The sequence below is a fragment of the Prionailurus bengalensis genome, chromosome A3, assembly GCF_016509475.1.
Source record: "Prionailurus bengalensis isolate Pbe53 chromosome A3, Fcat_Pben_1.1_paternal_pri, whole genome shotgun sequence".
NCBI classification, from domain to species: Eukaryota; Metazoa; Chordata; class Mammalia; order Carnivora; family Felidae; genus Prionailurus; species Prionailurus bengalensis.
This window is the reverse complement of record NC_057354.1, coordinates 127,069,135-127,094,286: the sequence shown is the minus strand read 5'-3', so window position 1 is coordinate 127,094,286 and position 25,152 is coordinate 127,069,135. Positions and strand designations below refer to the sequence as shown.

The 25,152-nt window shown below is 34.1% G+C and overlaps 1 protein-coding gene across 1 annotated transcript; it reads left to right on the top strand.

Annotated features, from left to right (window-relative positions):
* The first annotated feature begins 181 nt into the window (after positions 1 to 181).
* Positions 182 to 25,152, top strand: GEN1 (GEN1 Holliday junction 5' flap endonuclease). Its single transcript, XM_043604488.1, has 13 exons — positions 182 to 476; positions 1,161 to 1,347; positions 5,145 to 5,321; positions 6,699 to 6,809; positions 9,619 to 9,692; positions 12,139 to 12,230; positions 14,154 to 14,304; positions 14,607 to 14,643; positions 14,735 to 14,815; positions 16,453 to 16,583; positions 17,933 to 17,994; positions 19,351 to 19,491; positions 20,253 to 25,152. The coding sequence occupies exons 1-13, from the start codon at positions 316 to 318 to the stop codon at positions 21,566 to 21,568; spliced, it is 2,721 nt and encodes a 906-aa protein (XP_043460423.1). The 5' UTR covers positions 182 to 315; the 3' UTR covers positions 21,569 to 25,152.

The window sequence follows — 25,152 nt, the reverse complement described above, 5'->3', positions numbered from 1 at the left end:
TGATGCGGGGTGGGAAGGAGGTGAAGTAGGTGATGGGCATTGAGGAGGGCACCTGTTGGGATGAGCACTGGGTGTTGTATGGAAACCAATTTGACAATACATTTCATAATAAAAGAAAAAACAAAGGAAAGGCTGACGTCTGAAATAAATAAATAAATAAATAAATAAATAAATAAATAAATAAATAAATAAAAGAATTCTTTATTTATGAATTATCCTAAACTAACATATATTATTTGAATTTCTATTCTGAGCTTCTGTGTCTTTTAACAGTCTTTTGAAGTGTGTTTCAAATAACAGCAGACAATCACCAGAATGGGAGTGAATGACTTGTGGCAAATTTTGGAGCCTGTTAAACAACACATCCACTTGCATAATCTTGGTGGGAAAACCATTGCAGTTGATCTGAGTCTCTGGGTATGTGAAGCACAGACAGTCAAAAAAATGATTGGAACAGTCCTGAAGCCCCACCTCAGGTAGAGTAAAAGTTCTTAGGATATAAATGTATGATTGTATCAGCACATGACATCTTGGTTTTGTTTCCACTTTGTTTATTGTTGTTGCTTTACGTTTTGAGATTTTAAAATATATTAACATGTCTGCCTCTGCCATCTCTAAATTGATGACTCACAAATTTGTACTTCTTACTCTTTGAGCTCCAGATTCAAAGACCTAGCTGCCTGCTTAACATAGCCACTAGGATGCTTTGGCGACTAGAAGCCAGAAAATTGGGAGCCATTCTCTCTGTTTGACCCCTCCTCACATCCAATCTATCAGAAAGTCTTGCCAGCTCTACTTCCAGAATATACCATGTGTTCATAAACTTTGGTCAATGTCCAGAGGCACCACCTCACTGCCACCACCCTCTCATCTGTTCTGAAATGACCTCCTCATGAGTTTTCCTCCCTCAGTTCCTGGCCTCCTCCTTCTCCAAACTGTTTTCCATGTAGCACTTAGAACAATCATAAATCTCTCTTGCTTAAAAACATTTAGTGTTTTCTCAGTTCACTTAAAGCAAAATGTTAATAAATAAAATGTTATTGCATGTATGTAACCTTTTTGATACTAGTCTGATGTTCTTGCCATTATGTCATTACTGCTGTGTAGACTTTCACTATCAATGTATGAAGATTAATATATTATTAATTTTTATATTTAAGGAACTTATTTTTTCGTATCTCATATTTAACGCTAATGGATGTAAAACTGGTGTTCGTTATGGAAGGGGAACCCCCAAAGCTGAAAGCTGATGTCATAAGCAGGAGGAATCAGACTCGGTATGGGCCTTCTGGAAAAACATGGTCTCAGAAAACAGGGAGATCACATTTTAAATCAGTCTTAAAAGAGGTGAGCATTTAGATATGATTCAATAATTGTGATATGAAGTGGTGAGTACATTTTACTCTGATAAAGGTTGTTATATAATTATCTTTAATACTCACTAAACTTACTGTAAATAGAAGGCCAGTGTGTATAGAGACAAGTTGATATTCTGTAGTGAAACTGACCAAGTTCAAGCCCTGGCTCTGGCATATAGAAATTCTGAGATGTTGAGCAAGATTTTTAAATTATATCTGCCTCATTGCCTATCCTGCGCAATGAGGAAAGTAGCACTTTGCAGGGATAGGGTGAAAATTAGAAAAATTAAAAATATCTGATATTTAAAGCAACCACTGCATAGTAGGGAGTTAATACATGTTACCTGTTGTGACATCTTCAGCACTTAAAGAATTCCCAGAATAGAGATCTAATTAATTCATACTTCACTCATTCAGAATTAATGATAGTTCATATATAGAATATATATTTAGGACTTTCTAATTTTTAAAAGTACTTATTGTTATATTTTAATACACTTATATATTACAAAATATGTATTTTTATAGAAGTTAAGAAATGGAGAGATCATCTATAATGAAATATATAATGAAAAAAATAAAAAGCAACTATTATTTTGCCTCTCTTCAAATGTATATATTTTTTTAAACTTGCCTTTAATAGTGCACAAGTGATTTTTATCTTGGACTTTTTTTTTTTATGTTTATTTTTGAGAGAGACAGAGCATTAGCGGGGAAGGGGCAGAGAGAGAGAGAGAGGGAGACACAGAATCCGAAGCAGGCTCCAGGCTCTGAGCCATCAGCACAGAGCCCGACACAGGGCTCAATCCCACCAACTATGAGGTCATGACCTGAGCCAAAGTCGGCTGCTTAACCGACTGAGCCACCCAGGTGCCTCTATCTTGGACTTTTAACTTATCATACCCTTATATGCCTGTTGCCACATTCTTTCCAAATCCATCACTTGTAATAGTTGTGCAACATGTATGAAATACTATAAAAAGCTCTGAAATCATCCCTCATCATTTCATATATGGTTTGCTTTTCGGTTCTCTATTACATGTGAACTTATGAAGATTTTTTTGTGTACATAGCTTTTATTTGTGATTTGGGATTTTAACATAATTACCCAAAGTGGGATGGATGGATAGATAGATAGATAGATAGATAGATAGATAGATAGACAGACCAAAGTTTATGAATGATTTTATAGCTCTCGCCAGTCACTTTCCATCAGCACAGATATGAGATAAGCAGTTTCAGTACACCCAAAGAACATCAGGTGGTAGGAGGTTTATCTTTGTATTATTTAGTATATAAAAACAAAAGATATTTCTTTGTTTATGTAATATGTAGGAGTACATATAGTATATATTTAATATATATTGGTCTTTTTTTTTTAAGATTTTTTTTTTAATTTTAAATGTTCATTTATTTTTGAGAGAGTGCAAGATGGGGAGGGGCAGAGAGAGGGAGACAGAGAATCCCAAGTGGGATTGGGACAGCAGTGAGCTGTGAGCCCGAGCCCAAGCCCAAGCCCAACATAGGGCTCAAAATCGTGAACCATGAGATCATGACCTGAGCCAAAGTTGGTTGCTCAACCGACTGAGCCATCTAGGTCCCCCAGATTTTATTTTTAAGTAATCTATATACCCAATGCAGGGCTCAAACTCACAACCCCAAGATCAAGAAATTTTTCTCTTTTGTTTTCTTTATGTTAAGGATATAAACTTTTTATTATATTTGCTTTTAATTCATATCCCTGTTTTCTTTTTAATTATGGGTAAAAAGTTCATTTCTTTTAAACAATATTGTATAAATTAATCATTTTTTCTTGAAATTTTATTTTCTATTCACATAAGATTTAAAAAAATAGTTTTCAGTTGGTGACTTTTTCCACCTTAATGACTATCAGTAGTTGAAGAAAATATCTGTACTGGATTCTAATTATTTCTTGTATAGTCTGTTCCTAGAAATATCCATGGTCTGTATACTCAGGGCATTAATACCCAGTATAAAACAAAAAGATGTCCATCTCTTCTTGAGAAAATTGTTCCATTTCTGTTTCTTTATTGCAGTAATTGTGATGTCCTTAAGCATTTTGTGTGAGTGTTCAGTATTGCCTGAATGAATAAAACTTTCATTTTTATATTTCTGTACCCTGTTTCTAGGCCCTACTTCCTGCTAACCCACTGCAGTCTTTTAGGTATAAGCATGAAAACACAAATTAGTCTTCCTCCAATACCACCCCACGTGACAGACACTTAGGGTAGCAAAATTTACAACCAGCCTTCCAAATTCTGTGCTGGTTTTTGAAGAATTGGAATGACAATGCAGGAATCGAAAATAACTTCCAAATTCTTTTGTTTATTATGAAAAGGTAATTCTTATTTAAAGGAAGGCAGAAGCAACCCCTGTAATAAAACGATCTCCCTAAAGTCACCCAGCCAGAGTCCTGGAAAGTACTCGTTTTTTCTAACACAGTACTTTGTCTTTTTGAACCTTGTCCACCTTGGGCAACATCTAGCAGAGGTTTGCATTGTGTAATGTAGCATGCAAGCAATCAGTTAAAGCAATAGATGATATTTACTTTATCATTCTCTAAAACTACCGGTAAAAAGGCATTTTTCCTCACCATACCCAGTATTTCTCAATGTGGAATGTGAAAATGACAAGAAACAATGCAGTAGGCTATAAGGCTAAATTACAAGCTGTTCATCCAGATTCAACTCATAATGCAAGGAAAACTCACAGAGGATTGTTCATGAGTCAGCAAATTGATAGAAAGAAATCGCTTGCACAGACAATTGACTTCTAGGAGCAAATCAACAACTGGCTCCTACTTGGTTTCCCACAACATGAGAGTTTCATTGTACAGACATGATAGAGGAAGAAAAAAGAACCTTAAGGTCTCAAGTAAAATTGGATAATAGTATCTTCTTTGGAAGAGCTCATGTAAAGAGCTCCCATCATGGGAGAAGAATTTTTGTTATTTTGCAGATATTAAATCTTACTGTGATTAACTATTAATCATTTAGAAGATATTTCTCTTTAATCTTGAGATAACATTGACCAAAATGCAAATTGAATATTTTTAAATTAGTTTTTAATTGAATGTGGAGTGCTTTTTTAAAGTTTATTTATTTCAAGAGAGAGAGACAGCACAAATGGGGGAGAGGCAGGGAGAGAGGGAAAGAGAAAATCCCAAGCAGGCTCTGCACTGTCAGCACAGAGCCCAATGTGGGGCTCGAACTCACGAACTGTGAGTACCATGAGATCAAGACCTGAGCCAAAATCAGGAGTCAGACACTTAACTGACTGAGCCAACCAGGCATCCTGAATATGGATTACTTTTTAATGGATGTTAAAATTTTTTAAGTTTTCATTATAGAAAATTTTAAATCAACACAAAGTAATTAAACAATTATCATCAATCTTAAACAATTATCAACTCTTGTTTCACCTATGTCCCCACTCAGTCCCTTCTCCCATGTCGTTCTGGAGGAAATCCCAGACACAATATTGCTTCAGTCTCAATATTTCATTATCTTTGTCTAAAAGATAAGGGCTCTTAAAAATAAACAAAAACATAACCACAGTACATTTCTTATCGTCACACCTAAAGTTAAGCAATCATTCTGTAATGCCATAAAGTATTCAGTATTCAAATTTCCAGTTATTTCTTAAATATCAGAATTTGTAAAATACTTAAATAGTTAATATTTGTCATATAGAAATCAGTTAAACACTGAAAGAAAGAACAATAAAAATGGTCTTAGATATCTTGCTCCTACGTTTTCTTTCCAGTGCCTTGATATGCTGGAATGCTTAGGAATTCCCTGGGTCCAAGCTGCTGGGGAAGCTGAAGCCATGTGTGCTTATCTTAATGCCAGTGGTTGTGTGGACGGCTGCCTCACCAATGATGGGGATGCTTTCCTATATGGAGCCCAGACTGTTTATAGGAATTTCTCTATGAATACCAAGGTACCTTTGTTTCTTTCTGCCAGCATTTGTTTCACAAAGTACCTTTTTAAAAGGGATTATTAAATGATGAAATGAAACAATATGTGTAAAATGATTACCACAATACCTGGCACACAGCAATTGCTAAATGAAATAAATGTTTACTGTTGTTACAAATATCATTGACGCATAATTCATTTTCTTTGAAATGTGCATTTCTCTCTTAAGGGTTTGATTTGTTTCACATGGTTTAATTCTAAATGTTTTGATAATATATTATAAAAATGCATATGAAATGTTTTGCTTTGACCCCAGATTTCTATTTTTAGTAATTTGTCTTCAACAACACCTCCAAATATGCAAGAAGAGATGTATGAGGATGTTAATTGCAACATTATTAGTAATTACAAAAATGTGGCAGACAACCCAAATGCCCATTTCTAGGGAATGGTTGAATGCCATGGTTCTCAGAGAGGTCAGGGGAAATTTTGGTTGTAACTTTTCAAAGTTGGCCAAGACAACAGACATTTGGTAGATTGGAGCCCGGAAAGCTAAAAACCTCTTGCCAGACAATTCTGTTACCTCTCTGAAAATGTTCATTGTGTGCTCACTGAGAAACATTGCCTCAGAGTCCATTATAATGTAATAACAAGCAGTCCTTAAAAAGATACGTATTACTGATATTAAAGATATATTAGCAAGCAAAAACATGTTACAGAGTAGCACTTCCATATAATTCTATTTTTGCTTAAAAATATAGCTAATAATAAATATTTGTATTTATGCGTCAAAGTGTTTTTTGAAAGAACATGCGCTACACTATTAATAATAGTTAATTTTTTAAGTGTTTGTTTATTTTTGAGACAGAGAGAGACAAAGTGTGAGCAGGGAAGGGCAGAGAGAGAGGGAGACACAGAACTTGAAGTGGGCTCCGTGCTCCAGGTTCCTCACTGTCAGCACAGAGCCAGACACGGGGCTTGAACTCACGAACTGTGAGATCATGCCCTGAGCCAAAGTCAGATGCTTAACTGACTGAACCCAGGGGCCCCAATAATAGTTAATTTTAGATGATGCACTTACTGAGAATGTTTAATTTTTATAATATACACTTTGTGTAATTTTGTAAATTGAAAATATTTTGTAAAACATCAAAAATAATAAAGAGGAACATTTTGACTATAATAGTTTATTTTTTAAGCCATTTTTGAAACTATGACTTTATTTCCAGATATTGAAGTGTTGGAGTCTGAAGATCCTGGTGATCAGCACAATTTTTCCCACTTAACTTTAAGGAATAATTAAGCATTTAGAGACAACTCTGACCAATTAGTTTTTGTAATGCTTAATGTATAAATGTTTACTTTTTGAAGATGAAACTAAATCCGTACGTTCTTCCAGGATCCACATGTTGATTGTTACACAATGCCATCTATCAAGAGTAAACTAGGTTTGGATAGAGAGACTCTGGTCGGACTGGCAATACTACTTGGCTGTGATTATCTCCCAAAGGTACACTTAGATTGTCGTATTTACTTACTGGTCACAGTGTATCTTTTTTGATGTCTTACATGCTGCATAAATATGAAAATAATATGGCTATATGATTAATAACCTAACTTAGAGTATAATTTTAGGCATAATAAACAACTCAGTAACTAAAAGAACCAGCATTTCAAGTGGCATTAAAAAGCTGGTTCCTTGTGACACTGAATGTTACAAATGAGAATGGAATAGTAACTAGTCCCACAGCTTGAAGATCAAGACTTTAAGACTTACTCTAGACTAAGAGATTCACATTCAAGTTTTACCACCATTTGAAAAATGTATAGGAATCACTCTTTCCTCATATCATACCAATATTAGTTTCTATCACTGTTTTGTCTATTTTGTGGTTTTCAGTCTTCCTTCCAGCTTTCCAACTGCACATGCTCAATGTTATTACTGTTGCTAGGCAATATAATTATTGGGGTAAGCCATTCATCCCTCCTTGCTTCTTAGCATTGCACTGAGTTTTATTCATGAAAACATTTTATTTAAGATACACAATAAACAAATAGGTATACTAATAGGTGAGTGATAAATTAAGCATTACAAGGATAACCCCATTCTTAAGTATATTTAAAAATATTGAATGATTTGTCTTGTAGTTCTTAGTATGTAGTCCTGTCATCATGTCCTTACTGATCATTTCTGTATTCTTACTGAATCCCTTGTTAGACTACATATTCCATCCCCAAGAGAAGTCTATAATTTTATTTATTTTTTAATGTTTGTTTATTTTTGAGAGAGAGGCAGAGTGCAAGCAGGGGAGGGGCAGAGAAAGAGAGGGAGACACAGAATCCAAAGCAGGCTCCAAGCTCTGAGCTGTCAGCACAGAGCCTGATGCAGGGCACGAACTCACGAGCCACGAGGTCGTGACCTGAGCTGAAGTCAGATGCTTAACCAGCTGAGCCACCCAGGCACCCCAATCCCCAAGAGAAGTCTAAAGAAGAACGACATATATATTCTATATATGTATTATATATATATTCTCTCTCTATATATATATTCTATATATATGTATATATATATAGAATATATATTCTATATACTATATATATTCTATATATATATTCTATATATATTCTATATATATATTATATATATATAGAATATATATATATTTTTATCAGAGCTTAGGGGAGAGGGAAAAAATAGGATACTAAAATTATTAACCCTCATTTCTAACTTATGTCCTCAGTGATCAGAGAAATCACTATTTTTAAATTTATTTTTAATATAATGTATTGTCAAATTGGCTTACATACAACACACGGTGCTCATCCCAACAAGTGCCCTCCTCAGTGCCCATCACCCACTTTCCCCTCTCCCCCACCCCCCATCAACCCTCAGTTTGTTCTGTATTTAAGAGTCTCTTATGGTTTGCCCCCCTCCCTCTGTGTTTGTAAGTATTTTTTGCCCCTTCCCTTCCCCGATGGTCTTCTGTTAAGTTTCTCAAGATCCGCATATGAGTGAAAACATATCATATCTGTCTCTGACTGACTTAGAGAAATCACTCTTTTAAGTAGTAACTAAAGGAAGGAGGAGGAGGGAAACTTTTAAATAACACAAAAATAATTATTTCATTATAGTTCTCATTCTGAAATAGAAGATTTTTATTTCCCGTATGTCATTATATAATAATTAAAGTCTAGAAACAGCTGAATGTTGAAAGTAAGAAAAAATTCGCAAAATTAAACTCACAGAAACCAATTTTAGCTATAGTGGTGTTACATTATGCATTAACCTTAGCTATTTTGACATTTTCTATCCTTTGTAACGAAACCACTATCCATTTATATTGTTCTACTTAAAGATTTATAAGACTTATGGACTAACATGATTTACCTTCAAAAAGCTTAAGATGTAGCTAAATGCTAATATAAGAAGGGTGGTATACAAAATCTGTAGCAACCTGTATGCAAAGATATAGGCTGTAGCCATGAAACAGACTTCTGGGAACCACTCTTATGCCAGGTGTGACCCTTTTAGTAGCTGATCCTGACTGTAAGTGGGTTGGGAAGGAGATTCAGACTGGAGGGGAGACCCCTTTGCCAGCAGACACTTAGGATGCTTGTGCAATGAATATTTATTAACTGATTAGGAAGTATTCTTAACACTGGTATATCTGTCCCAGTGCACATTGCTAAATGGCAGCCCTGCTTATGAGGATACATGCATAAACTTCTCTAGGAACTGGACGACTCAAACAAGAAATTGTCCTGCAGATGTACATTTATTGACATTTTATTGTGTGTCAGACAGTTAACACTTGTTTTCATTTTTCTTAAGTTTTCATTTCAAGAGTTAACTTGGAAGAACATTGTTCTCTTTTGATATCCGAGTTTTTAAATATTAAATGTTCATCAGAGTAAATGAACATGCTTTTTCTGATTACAAATATAACTTGAAGTAGATCAAATTAAAAGATTATCAAAGTAAAGTAATTAACAGAAAAAGTAAAAGCCTTCTAAAATTCTTTTCCTCCCTCCCTTAAAATAAGTGCTGTCAGCAGTTAAGTATATAACCCTGTGACTTTGTTGTTTGCATAGATTAATGGATGATGTAGTAGTTATTTTACTTACAAATTTAGATCACAGGGTGAGCTATTCTGCAATCTTTGTTTTACACATGGCAGTGTACCTTGCACGTCTTTTCCTATCGTGACCTAGTTACCTTATTCTGTCAGCTGCACTATCTCAGACTGCAGGATATGCCATACTTTATCTCTCCATTCCCCTGTGATTAACATTGGCATTTCTTTTCCACTTTCTGAAAGGGAGTCCCTGGAGTTGGAAAAGAGCAAGCATTAAAACTTATACAGATTTTGAAAGGGCAAAGTTTACTTCAAAGGTAACTAAAACTTTCTTGTGACATTAGACATTTATTCTTTTTGAACTGAATAGTAAATATTTCAAAAAGTATTATGCTTTCTGAGACAGAGTTTTGTATTTTTAAGCTCCTCTATATTTTCATTTAAAATCACAGATTTAAAAAATAATAATAATAAATAAACAAAATCACTGATTTTTATTTATTGTGAGGTTTTTTTAAAGAAAGGATGAAAGTATGTGTCCTAAGCCATATTGTATTTTTTTCATTATTAGGTCACTACAAACACAAGTAGTAAGATGCCAAATGTGTTTATTTATAACCTCGGGCTTTTACCACAGGCTATTTTAGACTATTTTGCCACCAAGTAAAGGTAAACATAACTGTGAAATAATTTTTATTTAAAATTATTTTCTATATAAAATATTTTGATATCATATACTCTATAAGTGAAATGCCTGACATATTGCAAATATTTAATAAGTAACACTTGGTCAAAATTTTTCCTTGAGTGCCCTTTCTTCTATAGCCACATATTTAGTAATATATAAATTCTAATTGATTTAGTCTATACAATTTGAGGATTCAAGACAATTAAGGTACAGAATATATGGAAGTTTACCAACTGTGCTATTTAGTTTTGAAACCATGTGAATTATGTTTACTTAATGAAAGCAACAGTCTATGTTAATATTAATTATTTACTATTTATTTTTAAATTAATATTAATGATAAAGTGTCAAATGAATAAGAAGGAACTGGGATACTAGGAGACTTAAAGCAGTCTTGGCCTCCAATAGGTTTGAGATGGTGAGTGCATGAAAGGAAACATTAAGTTGTAGAAATCAAGAAGGAATGACCATGAAAAAAACTTGAAATTGTTGTGCTCCTTCGAAAGCTATAAAGCTACTGATAGATCTAAGACTTCAATATATCCATTACTGGTATCAGTGAATATGATGCCAAAGCAGGAAAAAAAAGATATACTTTGGCCTGGAATCATTTGGGAATGTGAAGAATAATATAAAGAATAAAAAGCAAGAAGGTATGGCACTTGACTAACTACAGATCATTCTTATTGTAATAGTTTCAGCAAGTATGTATTTTTGGCAACATTTTATGAAATGTTTGAACACTTGAAGAGAATAAAATTATATTTTATTACATTACATAAAATTACATTATCATTATGTGCCATTCTAACTGATTAATTTAGACTGACTTTCCCCCTAGGTTTTTTTTTCTTCCACATTTGAAGTTTCTGTGTATTTAACCAGCATCTATTAATGCTAATTTTTAGCAAGCTTATACTTGGTCTTTGTAATAAATGAATCAGAAATTCCAAAAGCCAAATAATAACTCCTAGTGTCAGATCCTGCACAAGGTACTAAAGAGATAATTCAGCTTTTTATTCGAACTTTAACTTCTATAAGCAGAGGAATATAATTCAGAGCACTTATGTTTTATGATGAATACTTAACTATCCCCTTGGTGGTTTTATGTTACCTAGAATTTTGGCCAAAAATAAAATTAACTTTTTATTCAGTGGACATTTTAGTTGAAAGCATTTTCTTTAAAATCACTCATTTAACAGGTAATGTTTTTGCTGCTTGCATAAGAGATTAAGAAAATGATAATTTCTTTTTTTTTTTTTTTTTCAACGTTTATTTATTTTTGGGACAGAGAGAGACAGAGCATGAACGGGGGAGGGGCAGAGAGAGAGGGAGACACAGAATCGGAAACAGGCTCCAGGCTCTGAGCCATCAGCCCAGAGCCTGACGCGGGGCTCGAACTCCGGGACCGCGAGATCATGACCTGGCTGAAGTCGGACGCTTAACCGACTGCGCCACCCAGGCGCCCCAAGAAAATGATAATTTCAAATGGTCTAGATTTTTTAAACAACTTTTACCCAGAAGTTTGATGTTCTATTTAGTTTTATCCTTTACCCTGCTCCCAATTCCTGATACAGGGTAATGTTCATGTACATGATTCTATTTATTTTATACTCTGGCACACAGAAGAGAGATCAAACAGGTATATACATCTCATTCTCTCTACATATTGCTGCCTAACTTAGGATTCTTTAAAAAAAAAAAAATGAATACAAGAGTATACACATGAACACATATACACATACTCTTTTTCTCTCTTCCCTCACCCTTCCTCTCTCTCCTGCCTCCTCCCTCTCCTCCCCGTCCTGTGTCCTCCTTCTCTTTTCCTCTGTGACTGTCTGGTTCTCTCTTCCCCCTGTTGCAATTCTGTTGTCTTTGGAACCACATTTTTAAATTGAGGTACATAGACTGAGAGTTTTCAGAGGCTGGGCCAGCAACTTCATCTCCTGCAAAGGGAAAATGAGACAGGTGATAAAGGAACAGAATAGCCTGACCTTTGAGAGCATGGCATTTTGGTGACCTTGTTTTTGTTTTGTTTTGTTTTGTTTTCCTTTTAAAATCATTTTCCTTTACAGATTTACTCAGTGGAATGAAAAACCTTCTTTCTCTGATCCACAGCCAGTAGTTATTAAAAAACTGGCCCATTGTTCTGTGTGTTCCCATCCAGGTAAGCAGACATAGGGGGTGATATCTCTAGAATATAAGTGTCTGATACCCACATCCTGTTCTGGTTTTCTTGTTTTTAATTTTTACTTTATTTTGAGAGAGCGTTCCCACGCACACACACACACACATGCACACACTCACATGTGCCATTTGGGGAGGGGCAGAGAGAGACGGGGAGAGAGGATCCAGTGGGGGCTCTCTGCTACAGCAAAGAGTCCATTGTGGGGCTCAAGCTCATGAACCTTAAGATCATGACCTGAGTCGAAGTCGGAGGCTTAACCAACTGAACCACCCAGGCACCTCATCCTGATCTTATAATACTTCTTACATGCCTACACATACATACCTGTCTTCTTCAGTAGATTGAAAATTCTTGGTGTCAGGAGTTGTGTCACATATACATAGTAGGTACTCAATAATTGTTAATTGATTGAAATAATGTGATGTAAGTGATAAATACAGGGTAAGTGAAGTTTTAAACTATGATACCAAATTACTTAGATGTTAAAATTATGTTTTGAATGTAGAAATCCATTTAAACAAAAAAATATATCCTGCTAAGTCTTAGGGGAAAATCGAACTGAAAGCATTTGTTTTTATTGCATGAAGATAGTGACTTAACACTAATTTCTAATACATGTTCATTGTTATTGAAAATAGCTTGGTTCCTCTTCATTAGTCTTGTTTAAAAAAATAAATAAATAAATAAGATGTCATTACTGTATACTGGATCAGAAACACCTTTCACTCCCAGGAGAGACTAGGAGATCTTATTAGCTCATCTTTTAAAAGAAATTCTTTATCTATTTGTCTTAATATATGTTCAGAAACATTGTTAAATTAGAGACAAAATCATAGAAGAAATAAAAGTTTTATAAGATGTTTTATAAAATTCCATTCTGTAGTTTTTTGATACTTTATAAAATGACAATTTTAGTTTCTATCAATTATATGTGCTCTTCTGTATACTCAAACCAATGTTAAAGGTGGTCATGCTTTCGTTCTAAGGGAGCTAGGGCCCCACACCGGTGCCACATTCATAGTATATTCATGTTCCAAGCAGTTTAAAAATAGCTGTAGAGGGGGGCATCTGGCTGGCTCAGTCAGTGGAGCATGTGAGTCTTGATTTCAGGATTGTGAGTTTGATCCCCACAGTGGGTATAGAGATTGCTTAAAAATAAACTCTGTATAACTAGATGGCTCAGTCGGTCAAGTGTCCAACTTCAGCTCAAGTCATGATCTCAAGATTCATGGGTTCAAGCCCCCACCTCAGGCTCTGCTCTGACAGCTGGGAGCCAGGAGCCTGCTTCAGATTCTGTGTCTGTGTCTCCCTCTGTAGCTCCTTGCCCCTCCCCCACTCTCACTCTGTCTCTCTCAAAAATAAACATTAAAAAAATTTTTTTTAATTAAAAGATAAAATCTTTAAAATAAATGAATAAATGAATAAAAATAGCTGTGAGGTAACTGAATTAACTAGCAGAGGTAATTAACTTATATTCTTTTAATATTCTCATTAAACCATTTCATGAATTATTCTATTAAGTAATCTTTTTTAATGCTAATAATTATATCCCATTTTTCTTGCATATAGCTACCAAATAAGCCACAAAGTTTTAATTGTTGATTATTGTAAATGTGTAACTTCTGGTTACAAGTTAACGCTTGCAGATAGAAGAGTAATTTATAGAAACAAAAATAGTGTCAGGTAAGTGTAATAGCTCAGGATCTATTTTGTCTTAAGAATTACTGTAGTGTTCATTATTCTGTTCAACCTAAATGTATTGGAACCTTTCTATATGCTAGGCACTTTGCTAGGCAGTATTCGTTTTTAAAAATTTGGATAAGGGCAAAAAAAAAAAAAAAAGATGTGTGTAGAAAGTAAATCTAAAAAGCAGTGAAAATCATACTTTGTGTTTCCATCAAGGTTCACCTAAGGATCATGTACGTAATGGCTGCAAACTGTGTAAAACTGATCGATATTGTGAACCACATGATTATGAATATTGCTGTCCTTGTGAGTGGCACCGTGCAGAGCACGATAGACAACTAAGTGCAGTAGAGAACAGCATTAAGAAGTAAGGTTTTTTTTAACTTATTTTTTCTGTCCTTACCTATTTATACACCTCTACTCAAATTACTTCCACATAATCTTCCCCCATGTCTAGATTAGTAACATTTCACAAAATCCTTTTTTTGATTTGGTTCAAATATTGGGCTATCTCAGAAGATAGTGATTTAATAGTTACTCAAAGAGAAGCTTGAAGACTAGGATATTATCCAAGAACATTTTTCACTAAATGAGCAGAAATTGGATGAGATGAATTTAGAGGCTGAGTTGCCTGATTATATTAACAACATGTATATAATTTATTTTCAGAAAAGCTTGCGGTTGTGAGGGATTCCCTTTCCATGAGGTAATAACTAATAGCTCAAATGTGTGTTTTATTTCAGAAGTTCTTTTAAAAAGTTTGAAATCTGAATTCCTATTTTATTTTCTCTTGCTAGGTTATTCAAGAATTCCTTCTGAACAAGGATAAGTTGGTGAAGGTTATCAGGTACCAAAGACCTGATTTATTATTGTTTCAGGTATCAGAAAATACTTACCTTATGGTATGTAGTGGGATACTAGGAAGATAAGGGATACTCACTTTGGTCTAAGAGATTTAAAACAGCTATTGACTGCCCATGTATTTTTCAGCATTTATTTCTAGTTTTCATTCCTTTGCCACATAGGGACCATACTTTGCAGACCACACCCAGAAAATTTGAGGATTGAATATGTTGTTATAAAAGGTGGTATAGGGGCGCCTGGGTGGCGCAGTCGGTTAAGCGTCCGACTTCAGCCAGGTCACGATCTCGCGGTCCATGAGTTCGAGCCCCGCGTCGGGCTCTGGGCTGATGGCTCAGAACCTGGAGCCTGTTTCCGATTCTGTGTTTCCCTCTCTCTCTGCCCCTCCCCCGTTCATGCTCTGTCTCTCTCTGTCCCAAAAATAAATAAATGTTGAAAAAAAAATTAAAAAAAAAAAATAATAAAAGGTGGTATAGTTTACAAGGTCAATGGAATTTTTTTTTTTTTCAGTATAGTTGATATACAAGGTTACATTAGTTTCAGGTGTACAACTTAGGAATGTGACAAGTTTATACATTATGCTGTGTTCACCAAAGGACATTGGGATTTTTAATCAGTGACATAACTTTAAATTTGGACAGTGTATCACTTACTCTGTGACCCTGGATATGTGTTATCCTCAAAATAGAAATAATATTGCTTATTTCATGAAGTCACTGTGAAGATTAAATGAGATTGGGGCACCTGGATGGCTCAGTCAGTTAAGTGTCCAGCTCTTGATTTTGGCTCAGGTCATGATCTCATGGTCGTGATATTGAGCCCCACGTCAGGCTCCACAATGAGCACGGAGCCTGCTTAAGATTCTCTCTCTCTCGGGGTGCCTGGGTGGCTCAGTCGGTTAAGTGTCAGACTTCAGCTCAGGTCATGATCTCATGGTCCTGTCCATGGGTTCAAGCCCTGCATTGGGCTCTGTGCTGACAGCTTAGAGCCTAGAGCAAGCTTCAGATTCTGTGTCTCCCTTTCTCTCTCTGCTACTCCCCTGCTCATACTCTGTCTCTCTCTCTCTCAAAAATAAATAAACATTGAAATTTTTTTCTTAAAAATTCTCTCTCTTGCTCTGCTCTTCTCCCCCACTCATACTCTCTTTCTCTCAAAATTAATAACTAAACATTAAAAAAAAAGATTAAATGATATTATTTATAATAGCCCCTAATACAGTGACCAGAGAAACAGAGTGGTTCAATAAATTGTAACTACTTGTTGCTTATCCCTACCAACCTCAGTAGTAATAATGGCAGCCAACATTTATTGAACATTAAAATTTGCTGTGATATTTAACCCATTACATGTAACTTCACTTAATCTTTGTAATCTCTGAGCTGGGTTATATTTTATGATGGAAATCCTGAGGCTAAAAGAGGTTAAGTAATTTACCCAACATCTCAGAAATATCATACTAGGGTTCAAATTGACAACCCTCACACTTGATCATTGTACAATGTTGCCTCCTTAGGAAACTCCTTATTCTTTCCATGAATATTCTCATTGATCCTGCTTTAACTAATGTTAATTCAATAGGAAAAAAATAATACCACTTAAAAGTGCTATTTGTCTCCAAGAGATAACAAAATCTTGTTTTGTTTTATATTTACAGCGATTTACTCTTGAAAAAATGGAGTGGCCCAGTCACTATGCATGTGAGAAATTGTTAGTGCTTTTGACCCACTATGACATGATAGAAAGAAAGCTTGGTAGAAGGAATTCTAATCAACTACAGCCAATTCGGTAATATAAAGAATTGAATGAAGAAGTCTGTGTGTTTCCATTTGAGTATCTTATGATCTAAAATAATCTTCTTAATATCTTTAATAGTGGGGTGTATAGCTCTCTATTATATAAAGTTGGAGTAAAGGTCTAGTAGAAAATATTAAGAGCTTATTCAGGGCTTATAGTCAACCTAACAGTAAGTTTGTGCCTTCACACACTTTTCTACTCAAACAAGTAGTGATACCAGATTATTAAAAGAAATAAACATAAAGTGATATAGCCAAGCTTAACCATAGAACTATTTCAATGGACCAGAAAGGGAACAAAAATGTAAAGTGAATGAGGAACAAAAACTAAGAATTGGTGAAACTCAGTGAAGGGTATGTGAGTGTTCATTGTGTTATTCTTGCAACTTTTCTAAAGGTTTGAAAATTTTCAAGCTGAAAGTTTGGCGGGGGGAGTATCAAAGAAAAAAGATAAACTACAAAGGAATGTCAATCTGATAACACAAATCTTTCATGACACTAATAGATGCCAGAAGATGATAGAGTAACATTTCAAAGCTTTGAGTAAAAATAATTGGCAACCTAGACATCATTAATGCATGATTTACTGGTTGGTGAGTAAATCACAGATCCTCATTAAAACCACTGTTAAAGGATGTATCTAAGCAAGAAGAAAAATGAACCTAGAGGGATGATGTGGATAACAAAAAACAGTGGTCAATCAATAAAGAGAAATCAATAAAATGTATTAGCTAATTTAATAAATTGGAAAAATATGTATATAAATAGCTGCATAATGCTTGATGATTAATGTATGATGATGATAATAAACTAAAACTTCCAAAGTATACATGTAAACACTGAAGGGTAACCACTAAAACACCAGAAATACGATCTCTGTCTTCAAAATTAATACATAAAATAGGAAAGTAAAATTGTCAAACCAAAAGAATACAGGAAGGAGGAGAGGGGAAGTACCACAGAAAAAGCTTGGTAACAGAAACACAAAACAAGATGTACGAATGTGTCCAGCTAAATCAGTAGTCACAATAAATGTAACTGGATTAAACTTCCTTATTAACAAAAAATAGGCTTTAAAAGAAAGATCATTATTATGGAAAAGAGGAACACTGAATAATAATGAAATCTGATAGGGTAAAACAATTACAAACTCTGTACACTTAACAATAAAATTATCTTTTGAATAACTAGTCAGAGGAATAACTATGTCGTAATTCTTTATAGTATTTTTAGAATATTATAAAAATAGAATAAAAATCAATGGAAATTGAATAATCTACAAATTGGAAATTTCCAAACACCTACTGCAGTTGGACCTCATTAGAAGAATTTGTTTTTCAGAATTGTTAAAACCCGAATCAGAAATGGAATTCATTGCTTGGAAATAGAATGGGAAAAGCCTGGTATGTATTCACCTTAGGCAAACTTTGTAACATTTAATCATATATGTTTAGCAAATATTGTATACATATATAGAACATGTATGTATGTAAAAGATAAAGACATATCACATTCACTGAGGATTGATTTCATAGTTTACCTGTGCTATTTAAATAAGTTTTGATGAATAGTAAATATTAAAAATTTCAAGTAATTTTAATACCTTAAGTTGACCTTTATTTTGTAATGTTTAAGAATATAATATAGAAGCAGTTTTGATTTCTATTAAGAAAATGCTGCTGTCTTCTTCTTTACTCTGTTTTGTTTTTATGGGGATGTATAGTTGTCAAATTACTCTTATTTTGCTGCAGACGAAAACGCAGTGAACTCTGAGCTACCTCCAAAACTGAAGGCAGGGAAAGCACAGATCATTTAAAATGGAAAGTGATTGCAAATTCATTTCTGTCTGGCTTTGAAGTTAGATTGTGTGACTATATGTGAATAAGTGAGGCAGTAGATTTGTCAATGAAAGTTTAAGTTGTAGATGATTTTGAAGAATGAAATTATAAAGAACTAGATAAACTACTCTAAGCAATAACAGGAAAATAGCTGAAGAATTTTGAAGACTGTTTAGGAACAGTTCCACCAACTGTCGTATATTTTCAGGAAAGAAAATAGCATTGACCCAGTTCGGCAGTACATCTCCTCTGTCCAAATCAAGCATCGTTCTTGTGGGTTCTGTTGCTTAAGGGAGAAGATGTAAGCAAGCTGTTTAACTAGGAAATAGTTTGTTACCTGTTTCCTCTCTTTGTACTTTAAACTCATCAACTAATATTTTCACTATAGTGTGGCTTCTCATGCAGCTTTGCACTCATGTAGGATAAACATAAGTACCTAACCTACTATTTATATACCTTATTGTAAATTCAACATGCAAGCATTCTCATTTTCATGTATCAGCCACTTGTGAGTCCAGTGAGCCTGAGTATATCCTCAATTCTGTTCTTTTCAGAAGCCACCACTAAAGAAAGTTAATGTTGTGGTTTTAGGAAACTGTTCCCACTCTTTTTCTAGAAATTTTAACACTCCTACTGAATTCAAACCAACTAACCTTATCTAAACAAAGTTTTCTATTCTGTAAGTACCATCTTTAAAGCAAGAGAATTTAAAGTTCTAATTTTGAAAGGAATCATTTTCCAGGTCTTGCAAGGCAGAAGAAAATCAATTCTGCACTAGTATCAATAAATTATTAGAATAGAGATATTGTAAAGCAAGATTTGTAATGAATCGTCGATTTGCTCATGATTTAGTTACCTAGAAAAATTGAATTTTACAAACCTTCAGTTAAGGCTGTTTTTACTGCATTTTTAATCTTTTAGAACATTATGCTATGGAAGATAAACATGGAGAATTGGTTCTAAAAACAATAGAAGAATTATCGTTGTTTGAAGCAGCTTATCCCGAGATTGTTGCTGTTTACCAAAAACAAAACTTAGAAATGAAAGAGAAGAAACAAAAAAGTAAGTATCACATTTGATAGCTGTTCATACCACACACAAATGTTTAATGTTCTATTTGAATCTATCTTGTCTATATTTTGCTGAAAGTTCTATGAAATCAAGAGCTAGGATTATACTCTTGCTTCTTTGTCTTGAAATACTTCTTTTAAAAAAATTTTTTAAAATGTTTTTAATGTTTATTTATTTTTGAGAGAGAAAGCGTGAGCAGAAGAGGGGAGAGAGAGAGAGACACACACACACACAGAGAATCTGAAGCAGGTTCTGGGCTCTTAGCTGTCAGCACAGAGCCCGATGCAGGGCTCAAACTCACAGACCATGAGATTATGACCTGAGCCAAAGTTGGATGCTTAACTGACTGAGCCACCCAGGCACCCCTTGACATATTTCGTTTAAAGCCATGAGTAAACCATTCTACTCTGTGACTGCTAAATAAACCAAGTGTTAATAGTAATTGTATTAACCACTTAGCGAGCAACTAGTATGTATAACATCTTTTGGATTATAAATACATTTTCTTTATTTCCAAGAACTTGATGAGAAAAAAATTCAATTATAACATTGTTTCCAAAAGAAAATATTTTATAATATTTTGTTAATAATTATTTTGTTATGATTATAATATAGTTTCTAGGAATACACCGAGACAAGAAAAGGCAAAAATTGCTCATACAGAAAATTTCTGATCTGTACTCTTTATTTATTTACTCAAGGTAGGGAAAATGAAATTGATTTTAATAATGCTGTATTTTTTTTCTTTTCAGGCTTGAAAATTAAGCATAAAGAAAACAATTGGCCAGAATCAGATAATAAGAATTTCCAGTCACAGATGACTTTAAACCCCACATGTGACATCTTTTCTAAGCAGAATTCCAAGTTAAATTTGGAAATTACCCCTCATTGTCCATTATCCCAGAAATCTATTTCTGCATCATTGAATAGCTTGCTTTTACCTGAAGATACCCCTTGTTTGAATACACAAGAACATTTAATGTTTTCTCCAGGACCTTTGCCTATGCAGCAAATTACAGCTGTCAGTAAGTCTTTAATTCCAGAATCTACTCAACCTAGTACCTCATCCTATAATGTATCGGTGATTGCTGATCTACACTTAAGCACCATTGACTGGGAAGGTACTTCTTTTAGTAATTCTCCAGCTATTCCAAGAAATACTTCCTCTCATGGTTTAAAATCAGAACTTGAAACAGCCATCGCTGAAAATTTTAAAAATATCCCAGAACAATCGTCCTTTGCATCAGAATGGTGCACCACAGACATTAATGAAGTATTGGATAGGGAACTTCAAAAGATTGATGATACTGAAGAACATCTACTTTCTGGCATTACTGATTTACATCTTCAAGATTTGCCTTTAAAGGAACGAATACGTATAAAATCATCATATCCTCCGGATAATGCACAACCAAATGTCGACCTGAAGACTTTGTCCCTAGTTACCATAAAAGAATCTTGTATTGCTAACAATGGTTCTGATTGTCAATCACATCTTTCAAAGGATCTTCTAGGAAATCATTTGCAAAATGAATCTAGAAAATCTAAAGTTCTAAAAGGAGACTATCTATTTCAAGAAAACTATAAAATGAATACTTCTGTACCTTATTCTGTCAATAACCCAGTAATAGTAAAGACCTCCAGAGTTGGACCATCAAATACTGCTTTAGATTATAATAGAAAAGTTGATGTGCAAAGCACTCAGAAAAGTGTAATGAAGAAGAGTGTTTGCCTCGACAGACACTCCTCTGATGAAGAAAGTGTCCCAGTGTTTGGGAAAGCTAAATACACAACTCAAAAAATGAAGCCTCGTTCTCAGAAGCATTATCCAGCCCCGTTCAAGAAAGATGATGCCAACAAGTTGAATAATCCTAAAATACATATTAAAGAAACTGAACAGTGTGCCCAGGCTTATGACACAGCTGGAAAGGAAGACTGTTTCCCAGATGCAGCTAAAGGTTCTCTGGGTTTTCTACAGCGTCCTAAGGACAAAGGTGACTGTGGTACTTATTTGGGTAGTCCTCTTCCTTTATGTCAAAGATTAAAACTAAGGTTCCAAAACTCTTGAAATGAAATTAAAAATATTTAAATATAACGTAGTATTTTAGTACCATAAACACAATCTCTGCATTTGGCATAAAAATGTAATGTGCTTCTGTATGTCATGAGACACTCTTTTCCATTTTTAATTAAAATTGTAATAAAAGACGTTACCTAAAACTTTGGTTTTAAAAGGTGATCCTTGTGAGAAAAACTTCAGATAATGTACACTTCTAAAACATACTTTTCCATTTTTATATCGTTCTTGATTTTTCTTTAGTTAAAGCTTTAAAATGTTAATACAGTACTAGGAAGATGTTTCCTCTATTTGCTCACTTTTATTCATTTTGTTCACAAACCTCTAAAGTTTTGTTTTTTTTATTTCAGCTTGTTCCCAAGAGGATAACTCTTTGTAATTGCCTACTCTCTCTCAATGTCTTCTGTTGTGCTTTTCCTGAGAGTTGTATTTTCTCTCAATATGAAGATACATTTAGGGTGCTCTTCCAGTTGTGCTAATCTTATTCTTTTCATGAGGGCAAAAATGGAAAAGGAGGAAGATGCTCAAAATAATTAGGAAAAATCATGGTTATAATGGCTGACTAAATTGAGGAAAGCTACTTCTTACATAACCCCGGGAGTTCACAGTATGCCAAATGGAAAAAGATCTGCAAGATAGAATGTATAATGAGAAGAGACTTAGAAATTTGCTCAGTATCACACAACTAATTAATAATGGTGTGGGAACCAGGTTTCTTTCCTCCAATTTATTGGCTTTTCTGTTTTCTTTTTTTTTCTTTCTGTAGCACTTTATTTCCTTTCTTTTTAAAAAATAAAAGTGAATTTGTACAATATTAACTTCAATAACCCTAAATATTGTTTTACATAAATTTATTTAGCATTCAAAAACTCTAGAGGTAACCAGGTTGGAAAGCAAAAAGTAAAACTGTTGTTATTTGCAGATGACAAGATCTTGTATCTACAAAATTCTAATGAACTCACTAAAAACTATTAGAACTAATAAAAGATCAATATGCAAACATCAATTATATTTCTATATACCCACAGTGAATAATACTAATGAAATTAAGTAAATTCTGTTCACAATAGCATCAAAAGGGATAAAATACTTTGGAATTAATTTAACAAAAGAAGTGTAAAATTTTTACTCAAAACTACAAAATACTGTTCAAAAAAAAGAACACCTAATAAATGGAAAGACATCTCATGTTCTTGGATCAGACCACTTGATATTAAGATGGCAATATTGCCCAAACTAGTTTCCAGATTTGATGCAATCTCCATCAATTCCAGCTGATTTATTTGCACCAGAGTACAACCTGATTCTAAAATCCATATGGAAATTTAAGGGACACAGAATAGGTGAAACAATTTTTAAAAAAAAGAAATGAGAGAACTTTCCCTTCCTGATTCTGATTTCAAACTTACTATAAGGTTTCAGTAATGAAGAATGTGCTGTAATGGCATAAAGGTAGACCTATAGATCAATGGGATGGAATTGAGGGTCCAGACATACACCCTAACATTTATGTTCAATTGATTTTCAACCAGAGTACCAACACAGTTCAATGGGGAAACAGTTTTCTTTGAGAAATTCTGGTACTACTGGATATCCATATGCAAAAGGATGAGTTTTGAGCACTACCTCATACCATATTAACTCAAAAATGGATCAAAGACCTGGTTGCAAACTACAAAACTCTTAGAAGAAAACATAGACATACGTCTTTGTGACTTTGGATTAGGTAAAGATTTCTTAGATCTGGCACCAAAAGCTCAGACAACAAAAGTAAATACATCGTACTTCATTAAAACCAACAATTTTTGTTTTTCAGAGGATACCATCAAAATGAAGAAACAACCCATAAAAAGTATAAAATATTTTCAAATGATAAATGTGATAGAGGACTTGTAACTAGAAACGTGTCTCAATAGCTCTTACGACCCCCAAAAAACAAATGAATAAATATATCTGAATAAACACTTCTCTAAAGATGTACAAATGGCCAGTAAGCACATGGAAAAACTCAAAGTCATTAGTTACCAGAAAAATATAAACCAAAACCACAATGAGATACTACATTACACCTAATAGGATGGCCAGAATCATGAAGACGGATAACAACAAGTGTTTGTGACGACGTGGAGCAATCGGAACCCTTCTATCCTACTGGTAGGAATGTAAAATGGGGCAGCCATTTTGGAAAAAGTTAGGTGGTTCCTCAAATGGTTAAACATAGTTACCATATGATGCAGCAGAACCACTTCCAAAAATATACCCAAGAGAAATGAAGACCTGTGTCCACACAAAAACCTTTACACAAATGTCCATAGCAGCATAGTTCATAATAACCCCAAAGTGGAAACAACCCAAATGTCCATCAACTGATGAATGGGTAAACAAAATGTGGTATATCAATACAGTGGAATATTGGCAATAAGAAAATGAAGTACTGATACCTGTTACAATATGATAAACCTTGAAAGCATGCCAGTTGGGAGAGGCCAGTTGGGAAAGATGGCATGTATGATTCAATCTATGTACAAAATTCCAAGTAGGTAAATAGGTAAATCTATAATCTGTAGAAACAGAAGGTAGACTTATGGTTACCAAAGGCTATGGGGGATGTGGGAGAGGAGGGGAGGTTGAGGATGGAGAAGGGAAAATGAATGCTAACTGGATGGTTTTTTGGGGGAAGTGGGTGGATAAGGAAAATGTTCTAAAGATTGATTGCAGTGATGGTTGCAAAATTCTGAATTTACTAAAACCATTGAATGGTGTGATTTAAATAGATATATTCTGTGGTATGTGAATTATATCACATTATATCACAATAAACAAAAACACATTAAAAACAAAAAGGAATTGTACAGCATTATACCTGTCCAAACTCTTTAATATCTAAAATGTTTATACTCTAACCTCCCCATTTATACACTGGCATCATTATATTATAGATTAGAAAACAAGTCCAGAGTAACAAAGAGGTTTTCCTAAGACTGGAGATGAAATTGTGGCTTATTTATCTAGTATTTATTACATTATGCTGTTTTAAAATTAAATTTGGAATACTTGTGAATTTTTGTGCTTTTTCTGAGGTTGTGATTTTATTTTTTTTTGAACATTTCCTTATATATATAAAATGCTTTGAATCAAGTTTACCTGTTTTAAAAAAGTGTCATGTTTGTAGAGCACTCACTATATATAAAATCCTAGGCAAGTGGAATCCTAAATAAAGGCAATCAGTCCTCTGCTCTCAAGGATCCCACCTAAGCCCAATTCAACAGATTGTGTGTGTGTGTGTGTGTGTGTGTGTGTGTGTGTATATATATATATATATATATATATATTTAAATAAGTTATTTTTTAAGGTAGGAATTTCAATGGTTAATTAAAAAGGTGAAATAGTCCAAAAGTATAGAGTGAAAAAGTCAGTCGGCTTTCTACCTTAATGACCAGACTCCAGTTCTTATATAGAGGCAAGTACAGTGTCTAATTTCTTGTAGATCCTTCCGGAGGTGTTCTGTACCAATATATTAATGTATCTTAGAAATTATTCCATATCAATAAATATGATGTGTTTTACTCTTTAA